The sequence below is a fragment of the Semicossyphus pulcher genome, unplaced genomic scaffold, assembly GCF_022749685.1.
Source record: "Semicossyphus pulcher isolate SPU_LCO1_2020_fin unplaced genomic scaffold, fSemPul1.0.p SCAF_4, whole genome shotgun sequence".
Lineage (NCBI taxonomy): Eukaryota > Metazoa > Chordata > Actinopteri > Labriformes > Labridae > Semicossyphus > Semicossyphus pulcher.
In genome coordinates, this window is record NW_027211715.1 from 25020073 (window position 1) to 25033978 (window position 13906).

At 42.7% G+C, this 13906-nt stretch overlaps 1 protein-coding gene across 1 annotated transcript in view; it reads right to left on the reverse strand.

The window, feature by feature from the left end:
- Positions 1–311: 311 nt before the first annotated feature.
- Positions 312–13906, reverse strand: part of dennd1b (DENN/MADD domain containing 1B) — a 120724-nt gene continuing 107129 nt past the window's right edge. Inside the window, exons 21-23 of the mRNA XM_069680173.1 lie at positions 7423–7508; positions 6830–7052; positions 312–5253 (exon numbers count right to left, since the gene is read on the reverse strand). Of these exons, the coding sequence (XP_069536274.1) occupies positions 4393–5253; positions 6830–7052; positions 7423–7508 (1170 nt within the window). The 3' untranslated portion in view covers positions 312–4392. The remainder of the gene's footprint in view (positions 5254–6829; positions 7053–7422; positions 7509–13906) is intronic.

Below are 13906 nucleotides of genomic sequence, written 5' to 3' on the forward strand. Positions count from 1 at the left end.
TAGCATTAGCATTCAACCACTTAGGCTACAGCTAATTTGGCCTTTAAGTAGGAAGAGGTCTAATGCTAATAATACCGTGTGATAGTATTACACGATATAATGGTACAGGCGTACATTCCTAGCTTATGTAATGTTAGCGGGGAATTTACTATCAAGCTAACATAACAGAGTTAGCTAAGAACCTAGGTGTTTTAAACAAAGAGAGCTAACATAACAGAGTTAGCTTAGAACCTAGGTGTTTTAAAAAAAGAGAGCTAACATAACAGAGTTAGCTAAGAACCTAGGTGTTTAAAAAAAAGAAGAGAGCTAACATTACAGTTTTAGCTAGGAACCTAGGTGTTAAAGGTGTTTAAAAAAAAGAGTTAGCTTGGAAGGAAATTCCAAGCTAACATTACAGTGTTAGCTGGGAAGTGGTTGAACGCTAACATTGGCAGTTGTGTAAGCTTAGCGAATGTTTTTTTAGCTTGATTTCATGCTGGGTTTTCACTATGAATTGTCTTTTGAGAAGCATAGAAATGATAACAATTTTCAGACATTTTAACAACTTGCAAGAAGAATACAGTAATACAAAATGGCTCTATGTGAATATGATGAACAGCAGCTGACCACTCAAGTATTTCTTCCATGTACCTCTAAGTCTAGATTTACAGTAACGATTAACCAAAGTTGAAATGCTTCTCTATAAAACACAAGGCAGATGACATTGAACTCAACAATACCCAATGCAAGGCAAAATGAGCGTGTTGTGCGATACCCAATGTTATTTCCACCACTTTCGATTGGATGGATTAAGTTCTAAATACTGAAATAATAATTAATAACAACAGAAAATATCATCCTTAAAACTAAACAAAACAAAATCATAGCATACAGCACATACAGGTACATACATGCAGATACAACAGTAAGCATTGTACCACGTACAAGCGAGCGTCAGTCTCGGCTCTTTTTGATTCAAAGGTGTCAAATGCTTCTCGACATGAACGGCTACATGAGACATTTGTTAATATTCTCTCTCTCTATTATTTTATTCTTCCAAAAATAAAATCTAAAACATTCAAATATTAGGTGTCATTTTTTTCTACAACATACAACACCGATCATATATTTATTTATCCATGGAAAATAAACTCAAGCCAGCAAAAATACTTGTCTATTCAATTGAAAATATTTTTTTCATCCATATGAAACCATTAGAGAAACTCCTCTGAGAGACGTTTTTTTTTCTTCCATACAGTCAGCTCAGAATGAGTGTTTTAAAAAAAGAGAGAAAAACAAAATGAGAACGAGAGCACAAACTATACAATAAATCACCTATAAGTACAATCAAAGAAAGTACCTAATGTACAAAAAGTCATATAACCCAGAGAAATTCAGAGATCTTCTCTTTAAATACAGGCAGGAAGATTCCCACCGTCCACCCCAGCAAAGAAAAACACTGAGCGACTGCAGCTGGTCTGCAGCCCAGAACAAAGCAGCTATAAAAGCAATGCTCGTACCCGAGTTCACTTCAGGTCAGTTTAAGGACCAAACCAGATTCTGTTCATCAAATAAATACAATAATGCTCCTAAGTGGGTTTTTAAGGTGGTCTGAAAACATTGCATACACCTCCTTTCTATAATACTGTACCTATTATTATACTGGGTGGTACTCTTGCTGTATAAGGCACACCATACACACCATCCCGTCATTAACACTCATAGACCTCCTCGGCTTAAATATACTCTAATATTATTATTTCGGGACACATGAGGCTTACTCCCATAAGGAAGTACTTTGATTGTGATTATTCTTCAAGTAAATCATGCATTATTATGTCATAGCTATTAAATAAATCTGACCTTTTTTGATCATTTTAAATATTTGCATAGTAAATAAGTGTTTTAAAGTGTTTACAATGGAAAAGGGCCAGTGCAGAGATTGTTTTGGACTCTCTCCTTTTTGGAATTACTAGGACCGGTTTCTGGGCTTTTAGAAGCGCGCCAAAGACTTTATGAGCAAATCGTTAACGCAGAGCAGCACTCAGAAAGCGGAGAAATAGCTGCTATTAAACTGCCACACCGCCTGGCGTCTAGCATAAATCATAAGAACAACGGACCATAAATGTAATAATCCCAACACAAGCGCACCAGAAAGCTTTCTTCTTTTCTCTGGGAACCCACAATCACCGGACCCGGCGTTCCTCTCCACAGGAGAGTCTGTTATAGAAATACTTTAGACTCTGTACACATAACATCCACGCAGCTACTCTCTGAGGAGATCTGTATTGCTTCATTACAGTACAATCATCAGCCACTGCATTACAGTACAGTGTGTGACTCGAACCTACAAGGACAGAGATTGCATTTCCTCCTGCGGGCAGAGAAAAGGAGGCAGAGAGAAAGAAAGAATGAAATGTACGACGAAGTCTGGTGATATTCTGTAGTTTTTCTTAAAACGAACAAATAATATGCAAATCAAAGGGAATTTTTCTGACTAAAAATGTCTTCATGTTTGAGCAGCATTTGTTCAAAACTACAGTTCTTTTTTTTAAACTAAAATTATATATGTGACCTATGTTTTTTTATGTTTTCAGTCTGGTTGCCTGAAAGCATCGAGGGGCGCAGCAACGCATTGCTTCATGGGATTTGTTGCAATTAAGAAAACATAAAATATCACCAGCCTGATGAGGTCACATGATGTGCTGAAAGTACTGGACATCTGAAAATGAGGAGAGAAGAGAGATGATGGTGGGAAAAGTGAAAGGAACTGGCGTCAACATCTTTTGACTGCTTCACTTCAGAGTGACACACCTGTGTCCCGAGGACTACGGGAAGAGGAGAGGGACATGCACATCTCTTCACCTGGAATACACTATACCACAGCAGCTTAAAGCACATCATATATATTAACTATTCTATGACTCCAGAGTAATACAGTGCTGTTGAAGAAGAGTATAAAGAGAGTACCTGTTGTGGTATCTAAAGATTAAGACACCTGCATATCAAAAGCACATCACATGTCCATTTAAGGCATTGTGACAGAAATAAAAACAGTTATATAACACAGTGTAGAATTACTTTCAAAGGCCTGAGTGGACTTTGTGTGTTTAAAATCCTGTTGTTGTTTTTGCTCAATGATTTTTGTACCAGGTGGTCAAGACTGAGTACAACGTGTTCGTTAACGAGTGCAAATTGAATTTGATCGTGTGAAATGTTTGGAACACTAAGCGGCAAAGAGAAGAGAAATCATCCCTTTTTAATCTGACAAAGAGATCAGTTTTAAAAAATGACTTTCAGTGAAGATTCCTCCATTACCGGTTTTCAGGTTTTGAACAGTGAATATGTTACAAGATGAAAGATAGTGCTGACTAAAATACTATGATGCAGAGTAGACACTCTGAAAACTCTCCGTGGTTTCAAGCTTTTTTTTGTTTGTAAATTAATTAAAAAACTTGTCAAATTAGTTGTATTTTATTAAAACAAGTAAAAAATCCCTCCTCACTTCAAACACACAAAGAAATCTTAATATTATGGCTTCAGTGTGTGTGTTTGAAGTGCTGCTCTATTGGATAATTCACCTGTTTTATTAAGAAAATAAAACTTGATTAACGTAGTAACTTTTGTGCACTGGATGTGAATCACTGGGCCTCTATGGTAAGAGTATTTTGCTTTCCACTACAAATGTATCCATCATTAGCCCTTTTAACACTGCGTTCCGCCTCAGCGCCGTCATGCAGCCATTGCCATTTCACATTGGACCAAGCAACGTCGGCGTAAAGCCGCCCTAGTGTGTGTTTTTACACAGCGTTCCGGCGTTCCGGGAGCAAACGTGTGGGAGGTGTAAACAAACAGCACATGCTTCAAATGCACACACACGGCACTGTTCCGCCCTGCTGTTTACATGGACGCCATCTCGCCTCTGATACACCTCTGTTACTACCTCCAATGCCGGCTCAGAGGCGGAACGACTTCGCCCCACCATTCCTCCTCCGTGCGTTCTACATAGAAGACGTAACGTAAGAGAGGCGCAATAATCCCACCTTGAACTGGCAGTGTAAAAGGGGCTACTGTATTTGAAGTGTTGTTTAAAATAATGTTATTTTTTGTTACAGGGATTCATTTTGAGAGAGTTCTTGAAGCATGTTAACAGTTTTTGGAAATAGGTTTAAATGTTATTACAACACTGGCAGATTTGTTTTCATGTTTTAAAGATAATTTAAAGTCACCACTTCATCTCTTCCTGTTTCCTGCTCTGGACGCTGTGACTCTGTTAATGTGTCTGACATCAAACTTCCTACTTTTCCTGATAGCAGATTATGATCTCTGAGACTGCGTCTAACTGTTAAAGAAGTATATGTGTGTGAATAGATTTCAGTAGAGCCCATGGCTGTTACAGAGTCTCTGGCGTCCCTACGACTCGTCGGCAGCTTTCCCCGGGACCTGGTGGTGACTGTTGTTGCAGTGGACCTGTGACAGCTGCAGGCTGGTGTGCAGGACCGAGCCGAGGCAACACATGGACTCAATCTCCTCCAGGAGGCCCTGATCCTGCACCACAGCCGCCCCCGAGCCTTTACCCTGACCGAGACACAGGCTGAGCCCCAGGAGCCCCTCCTTGGACACCTCCTTCTCCCACGGTACCTGCATAGTGGACTGGCTGTTCCTGGTTGGACTTCCCTGAAGCCCCCCCTCGTATTGGCCCCTGCTGCCCTGCCTCTGCAGGGCCTTTTCATGATAGTGCCTCGCGGTCTCCTTGGACAGCACCTTCCTCCTCAGGATGCTGGTGGAGGCTGGAGTCTGGTTCTGGGCCTGAGGAGGCTCGGTGCTGGCTTGGGGTTCTGAGACGGTCCGACAGCGGCCCACTGGTGCAGGAGAATATTGTGAGTGAGAAACTGGAGAGCTGTAGGTGTGAGTGAGGGTGGGAGAGGGCGGCGTTGGTGTAACTCTGTGAGACAGCGAGGGCGAGTAGGAGAAGCGGTCTGCTGGCTGTCGCCCTGGAGGTAGAGGGTGGGGGTCAGAGTTGGGTGGGTGAGGGTAAGACTTGGCGATGTCAGAGTTCTGGGCAGGAGGCAGAGCTGTGAGGGGGAGCACTGGAGGAGCTGTCGTGGGTTTCTTCGACACCTTCATGCTGCTCTTGTTGGGCTGTCTGCGAGGGGACGGGGGGAGGTGTTTCCCGTGGAGCGCGCTGTCATCCTGGCCCATATTCCACCCGCCCTGGTCCATGCTGCCGCTCTCATCTGCAGGTTTGGACTCGCTGGAAGGTGTGGGCTTGCTCTGGGACAGAAGAAACAACAAAATAACATTTAAAATGATCCTTTTTAGAAGAGCTCTGGGTGTCATCAAGTATCTATGTTCTGTGTATCTTAGTCCAGCTATGTGCACATATAGGTAACAGTGTGTAAGAGTGGATGTATGTGGAGGTATCTGATGTCTTTCATGTAGTTATAGGGTGGGTATAATGACCTTATGTGCCTTTGTGTTTATGTGAGGCTCTGTACAGACTGTGGCAACACATTTCCTTAAAACAGACAATTAAGAACTCCGGCTTCCTCCCACAGTCCCAAGACACGCTCGTAGGTTCATTGTTGGCTCTAAAATTGCCTGAATGTGAGCGTAAAGGGTCTGTCTCCCTCAGCCCTGTGATTAACTGCCGATGAGTCCAGGGTGTACCCCGCCTCTCGCCCAATGACAGCTGGGAAGAGCAACCCGGAAACAGGATAAGCAGTATAGATAACAGACGGATGGATGGAGGATGATAGAGTTTATCAATCCACCAACATGCAGATGGGGCAATAATTCCCATGAAGTATTTCTTGATTATTTTTAATTGCTCTGCTCATTCTAAATAAGAAGCTGTAGTGAAGAAATGAAAACATGTAAAACAGTAAGTTTAAGTTTAAACAAATCTTCAGAACAAAACAACAAAGGGCTAAACTGATCACCACTGTACATCTCGTCTGATTTATATTATTTTGTTGTTGCATTTTTGTTGATTAGATAGTCATCTGTATTCTCTGGTGTTTCTTTGAATGGACGGAATTGATACAGTTTTAAAAAAAAAAGGGGGTTAGGACTAGATAAGTTTGTCTCCCTTCATCCTACACACTTCTCCAATAGACTTCAGTTATAGATTTAGACTCTATAGAAAGTATGCCGTTATTTGCTTTGTTTGCCTGAATGTTTTTTTTATGTTGTTATCTTAAATGTCTGAAATAAATAAAAAATACAAATAAAATGGTATATTGAACACACCTTTGGGACTGAAGGTGGTGATAGATATCAGTCTGTTAGTTGATTCATGGATCAGTTGATGGAATGAACATTAATTGTCACCCATTTTGATAATCATTTAACAGTTTCAGTCACTGTCAAAACAGTAATGTCAAACGATTTCTGGTTCCAGCCTCTTAAATGAAAGGTTTTCTTTGTGTTTTAAACTGGAAAATAAAAGTCTTTGGGTTTAAAACTGTTGGTTGGAAAAAAGAAGCGAATTCAAGATGTCACACTGAGAGAAATTTGGATTAGCTATTTTATACTTTTTTTTTTAATGTACATTTTATAGTGTAAAGTAATTTATGAGTAGATGATAAGTTTCATCGATAAGGAAAATAATTTTAAGATGCGGGAAAAAAAAGGTGCAAATAAAACAAAAACAGGAGAAAATGAAGCAATAAATTTAAAGAGACCAAATTTAGTTTTAGGTATTTTTGATGGCAGATTTCATGATCGTTTAACTGCATCCATTTATGTGTCTTTATATACCCGACACAGTTCGATATATACAACATAAATTAAACCGCAGGTGCCACATGAAGGCAGGCCTTCTCCCAGTCTAATATCTCTCGCGTACCGAGGGCTTGTAGTCCAAATCCTCCAGAGATCTGAAGAAGTCCAGGCTCTTGGCGGCGCTGAGTTTGCCCTGCTCCAACGTCGAGGTGTTCAGAGAGTCCAGGATTTCCTCCAGCAGGTTCATCTGGCCCGAGTTGGACGAGTCGATGTCGAGCTCGAGCGAGTAGGAATCATCGCTGTCCTCAATGTAGGAAGGGACGTCCCCGCTGTCCTCCGAAGAGATCCTGGACGGAGACAGACACAGGCGGAGATGAAGGGAGTCTCATGAGAGCGGAAACATGTTCAATGCTTATTTTGTATTATTGTAACTGAGTACAAGGCAAGAATTACACAGTGACTTCCAGTTCCTTTGAGAGCTGCATGACTGTAATGCCTTTCAACATATATTTTAAATGTGTCCACTTGGGGGCAGTATTATCATGGGTAAAAGCTGATTGAAGATGCTTTGAAAGGCAACTCATATCCTGCTCTCAACTTCTTAAAATGAATCAGTCAGCCAGCAAAAGTTCTCACATCTGAACATACATGACACATACAACATGAGAAAGGCTTCAGTGAGAAAAGGCTGCCATAAACGCAGCAGTCAGTGCTTACTTGCTCGCGCTGTCCAGCTCATCATCGTCGAGCCCGTAGCCGAGCTCTCGAGGGCCCATGCTCATGGGAGACTTATTGAAGTTCTGCTGTTAATGAGAACAACACAGCAAAGTGGATGTAGTTAGACACAAAGAATAACATTATAAAACAATAAAAGTGGACCCAAGAGGGGTCTGAGCTTAAAGATACTGCAGATAAACACGGAGCCCAGACAGATTACGTTGTTCTGCTGAGGTTTGGCTTTTCTTAAAACTACCCGACAGAAAGAAAGAAGCAGGACTGTGTCTGTTGGGTCCCCGTAACACATGAGTACTAGCTTGTTTTAATGAGCCTGTACCCTGAGGGTGGAGACTAAATTTGTCAAATTTGGGTCTGGGGATAAAAATCTTTAATATCCCCCGCAGTATTTTATCAAACTCAGCATTATATGCGAACCGCGAGCTCCAAGATGCACACTACTGCATTAATGGTTTTGCATTGCAGAGCATGTGATTGTATTTGTCACTGCAGTGAGTGCTGAATGATCAGTGTGTACTGTAGTTGTCTGACACAGTGGGTTTAATAAGCCACCTGTGTACCATGTTTAATGGGCGGGTTAAAGAAGAGACAGAAGCTTCACAGAGCAGGGCAGGACTCTCCCCATGGGAGCCCAAATCTGCCCCAGGCCACTTATTAACATGCCTTCCACTACGACGCACATGTTCCTCTCTCGCTGCATGTTAACACTGTCTCACTCTCTCATTTACACTCTTTGCATTTTGTACATTTACCTTCTTACATACTGCTTGACACCTCATGAATCCTTTTTTTTCAGGTAGTATCTTAAATCGTCCTTTTTGTGCCCTAAACACGAGCTCATGGGGTACAGTTAACATGCTAGCACTGTTAGCAATCAATGCTAGCATTAGGGGGCATTGCTATGTTTTCCTTGTTTGTTTCTTTACACCAGCTTAGCTCCACCTCTTTTCTTTTCTTCGTTTTTCTCTGTAAACTTATGTCGAAGCCGAACACTGAAAAAGGTTCTTTACAAACCGAAAAGTGAACCAAGCACGGGGGGGGTAGAGTTTAAGAAGTTAAGGGGTTGTTGTAGAGCAAAAATCACACAACAGAACAGTTATGATGAAAACAAGGACCAAAAGGAAGAAGCAGGAAGGCAATGAATAAAAAAAAGGAAGGAAGGAAATATTGAGAGGTGAGGAGAGATTCCTTAAAGCCCCAAAGAATGATGGGAATGGGGAGGCGAGGGGAGGGGAAGTATTGGACCCGTGAATCAAGCCGGTCTTGATTAGCCGACGGAGTGCCAGCCAGACAGGCGGAATGTAACGTGTGGCTGGCCTGGCCTCATTTAGGGCTTGTGTTCGGCCATGGAGGACACACACACACGCACACACTTTCACTCACACACACACACACTCTGTCACATACGCACCCTATTACAAAAAAAAAAAAAATAACACAAAGAGTTAAAGTGCCATTTTCTCCATAAAAGTCAGCGGAGGAGATGTGTGCAGTAGCCACTTAAGCCTCTCAGCCATCGGGCTAAACACGAACACATGTGGTGGCACCGCTGATTGGCCGAGCCGCTCCCCTTCCATGGTAGCTTGGAGCTATAATGAAAGAGATTTCAGAGGGGCTCGGGCCTGGGATCCCTAAACAGCCTTTAATGGATTCCTGTGTCAGGGCAGTAAATCTGGGGCCGGGCCGACACGCCAGCCAAGCCACAGCGGGCCCGGCGGAGCGAAGATGCACCTGTGAGACACTCGGGGAGGGTGCACGAAAACAGTTCAAAACAAATCTAAACATATGCTCTGCGTATTCAACGCGCGTGCAGTTATTAAGACTGCGCATTTGTGCGAGAGAGCCGTGTTTAGGGAAGCAGGGCCTCTCTCTGCGTCTAGGTGTTTATTAAAGCAAGGTGAACCCAAACACATCCAGACGCAGGTCACGAGGCCTTCCCCTCTGATCTCTGTTACAGCTCCGGTGCCGTCTACCAAGAGGAAGTTCCACAGGGAGCCGTAAATGGATGGTACCTCACTTCACGGCTTTATCAATTTGTCATTCCCTCTCTTCACTGTGACCCTTCGGTGCAGCAGTTAAGATTCAGCTATTTACAACAAGCCGGCACATCACGATAGAAGCGGACACATTGTGTTGATTTGACGCGTCATGCGGGATAAAAAAGTGTGATTTTGTCATCCTCTTGAAGCTGTCACAAAAATTTGACATCTAAAATTAGATGTGCAGGATCAATGTCAAAAAAACAACAACAAAAATACAGACAGACTCTTCAAATTTAGACATCTGCGCTGAGATATTCTCGTGTCAAAGCTGCGACAGCTCTGCCACCATCCCATACCTCCCCAGGCCTGACAGGACAGTGGAAAGCATGAAATAGCAGAACAACAGATTCTCATACTGCTCCTTCATTAGCTCCTCGCTGTCGGCTAATGGGAAGCTGAAAGGTGAAAATGAAAAAGGGATTCTCTCCCCCCCACCCCACCTCCACATGCCTTCCTGTCTCCCATTTTCTCCCTCCGTCACTCTGCTTTCAGTGACAGATGTCACAGTTTCTGTCAGCCTGGCTCCCGCTTCCCTTCCTCTGCACGAGCGAGACCGCACGGAGAGCGAAGGAGTCAGGAGGAGACGCGGCAGAGGAGCAGGAGTGGTGAAAATAATAAAGACGGTCAGGTTATTCTAGTTAAGCTGCTGTAGCTCGATGTAGCGCTTCAGAAGAGGGAGAAAATCTTGCTTAAATCAAAGATGTGATTTAACATCGGAGCTCCTCTTGTACAGAGAGCTGATTTAAGTCGCTCTGAGGGAAACGTTTTAATGGTTTTTATGTTATTTGTTGTTTACTTTGATATGACTTCCTGAATACCTGGCGACAGAATTAACAGAATCCTGATTACTCCAGTTCTGGCTTCAGAAATAAACAGCTTCTCATACACTCCTGTCTTTGCTGTAGCTTACACCGATTACAGTCGTGACTGTGAGCAAATGAGGGCGAAGCTTTAAACTAATCCTCACCTCTAACCCGGTTTAACCTGGTATTTGTAATGCTGAAGCAAAGGTACAAAATACATCGAGGGGGCCTCAAAAATGGCCTCAGATTTGATATAAAAAAATAACATTTAATTTCTGTGTTTATGAGGGGAAAATAGTCATCACCATCGGTTTTAGTAGCTGCATTTGGAGAAACAAACTTCCCCCTCCTCTTTCCCCGCATGACCGGTTATGCAGAACAACTATGCCAGGGCGAAACGCTCGCGGACTTTAATAGCCAGCCTCACATTATACATTTCATATGGTATTTCTGAGCGGGCACTGATCTCACAGCTTGGCAGTGTATGTAAAGAGATGCCGGTAAAATGCAAACAAACCTTGGGGAGAGGCAGAGCCTTTGCAGAAGTACGGCCAAGTCTGTGTCTGCCTGTTTAAGAGCTGCTCACTCGAAAGGGGGACAGAAAGAAAAAAAAAAAAACACACACACTCACACACAACGTTTGAGGAGCGATCCACTGCTCGTCCGTCCAACTGGCTGTTGCTGAAAGCTCGCTTTCCTTTCGCTTAAAACAGGAGCCATATAAAAGAAGGAAAATGTGCATTATGCTCATTCTGTGAGACTGAACTAAAGTCGTGGAGTGAAATCACCAGGTGTCTTTCTGTGAATGGGTGCGCTGCAGTACTGTGGAGGTGCCAGGAGATGGCACTTTGGTTTCAGGAAGGGAGCCAGCTGGGCTCTGCGGTGGGGAGAAACTAAGCGGAGTGGAGACTACAAACACATACAAATAACCATGTAAACACATACACACAAAACACACACACGCACATGCACACAGCGATGGACAGGCCCAGTGTGCTTTAAGTTCACTGTGATGCATCCTGAGCATTATTTCAACAATATTTATCCACAATATTCATATTAAAATCAATATTAGGAGCATATTTGAGTTAGTTTTCACTCATAATTACAAAAACAAATCATTCTGATGAGTTATAACACACTGAATGCTCTCTAATCTGTAAAATAGTTAGTAGTAATTCAGGTTACATGCTTATTGTTCAGACAGGACTTTCATCGTGTGCAGGACATAATGCACGTGTCTTTATGAGCAATAAGTTAAGTGTGTTTGTGTTCAGTAGAAACTTCTTTAAAATCTGTGACAAATTATTTACTTTCATCCGGAAGATGAACTAGCTACACACATTTTCCCCCGTTAAAACACACACACTTCACAAGTCATGTGTGCAGCGTACATATGTGTCCACCGGCCATGAACACATGAGCTGTCTCCCACTTATGGAGCACACATACACACCCACCCATGCATACACACACACACACTGCAGCATGAAGTCTCCATGTGACTTTGTTCCTGTTTTACATCTTTGTTAGCTTCCCCTCCATCCTGCGCTGGGTGCTGTGTGTGTTTTTTTTTCCGGGGCTGGCGCCTCTCCCGCCTCACCAGGTGAAGAGTCCAGAGCCTGGGGCTGAGCCCGGCCACACGCCTGCTGGCTGTCATTGTCCATAACTCTGCACCAACCTCTACTCTCCTCTGCTCTCTAAACAGCTGTCAGTCTGCCGTGTGCAACCTGAGGCTAACGGCTAAATGCATGCACATATACATAATCCCAAACTGAATCTCAGAAGCACACAAGGAGCCACAACAATGGCTGTTGTTTCCAGTAACAGAGAAGAAGTCAGCGGTCCGACTCTCGTCTTGTTTTCGTCAAACGAAACTTTAACTCCTACTTCTTCATCAACAAGCTCACCAAACACAACAAATCACCCACATTGCCGGAAAGCGGCGGAAACATGTACGCAAATGACAGCAGCACTTTCACTTTGGTACGTGTGTTGGCTGATCAAATGGAAGATGAATTTTATAACTCTGATTATTTTGCTACGATTAATTAAAGGAGCCTCTCCCGGATCATTCGTTTCATTTCAAGGACACGCATAGAGAGGGTGTGCAAGAGGAAGAAATAAAGATGAATGTTAGAAATGTTGCAGGCTTGTTCCTTTCATGCAGGAGGCAGGAATGTCTTTAATCAGATCACATTTTTAGAGCGTCAGATGACAACATGTTTATGGATTTATAAAGAGGGGAAGGAGCTTTTGTTGGTCAGAGATGTGGACGTTTTAAATCTGACGTTAAGGACACAATGCAGAAACACTGGCGCTAAGTCTTAGGTATAGAACATTTTATATACCCTGTAAATTAAGATGCAAACCCTTCATTTATGATGGTTTCAATATGCAATTTATATTTAGCTGTATCAGAGAGTTTCAGGCTTTTTTACAGTGCTGTTTTTTTATTGTTTTATACTCTTTAAAATGAAGATTTCTTAATAATTAATCATATTTTAGGACTGAAACGTAAAGACAGACACTGATACGTTGAGGCTTGTGGGTCGCGTTGGCAGAGCATAACAGGGGGGATTGTATTTTAATGAATGAAGAGGGAGGATTAAGAGAAGGCCGAGGTCCTGCTGTAGGTGTCTGTGTGTGGGCACCAGAAAAAGGGGGATGTATGAGGAAAAAGGTACTTTTTCATTTTACTTAACCTTTATTTAACCAGGTGAGTCCCACTGAGAGCAATTTCTCGTACGAGGAACACCTGGTCAAGACGGTATGTGGGCAGAGCACCGACAGAATCAAGATTTCACAGGAAGGAAAGCGAGACGGAGAGTTAAGAGAGGGAGAGAGAGAGAGAAGGAACAATCAGTTTGTTTTCCTGCAACAGTCGTTTGAACTGTATGAAATGTAAATATGGTGTGCTTTAAACAGTCAGGGGAGAATAAATAAATGGTAAGCATAGAGTGAAAATCCATGAGAACCCTGAGAAGAGGATTTATTTCATTATGAACGCGATAAACAAAAACATTCTTCCTGATTGTAAGTTATTATAACATCCTTTATTTTGAGTTTAAGTTAAAAAATGTGCTTAAATATGTGCATAGAAAAATATACCTTAATAATATAACTGTTCTGAAAACAACTTCAATTTCTTTATAAATGTTTTAAAGAGTTTCAATGTTTGAGGGGCACCTGCACCCTGACGGGACATGAATTATCAAGGCTGACAGAAAATCAGCCAGACAGCGCTCTCTTTAACGTGCAGGGGTCCTGGTCGGTAAAAACATACCTATAAGTGATGTTAAGGTAGGCAATTGGAGCAGCATTGTGTCTGGCTAAAGAGAAAGTGATGGACTGTATTTAAACACACAAATGCCGCCCTGTGTCCTGCGCGTCCCTCCTCCAGTGCTCTCCAGGGACCCGTTACTGCGGCCACGATCAGGCCTCAGCGGCAGGGACAAGGCGTTGTGAGCGTGTGTGTATATATCCTGCGTGTTATTGCGCACATCAATTGCATGTTAACTCTTAATCTGTGTGTGTGTGTTGGGTTAGCCCCTTTTTTGTGTGTGTGCAATAGAGCTGGGGGGAGGGAGGGCGTTCGAGGAGGCCTTTAGAAAGAGCCCC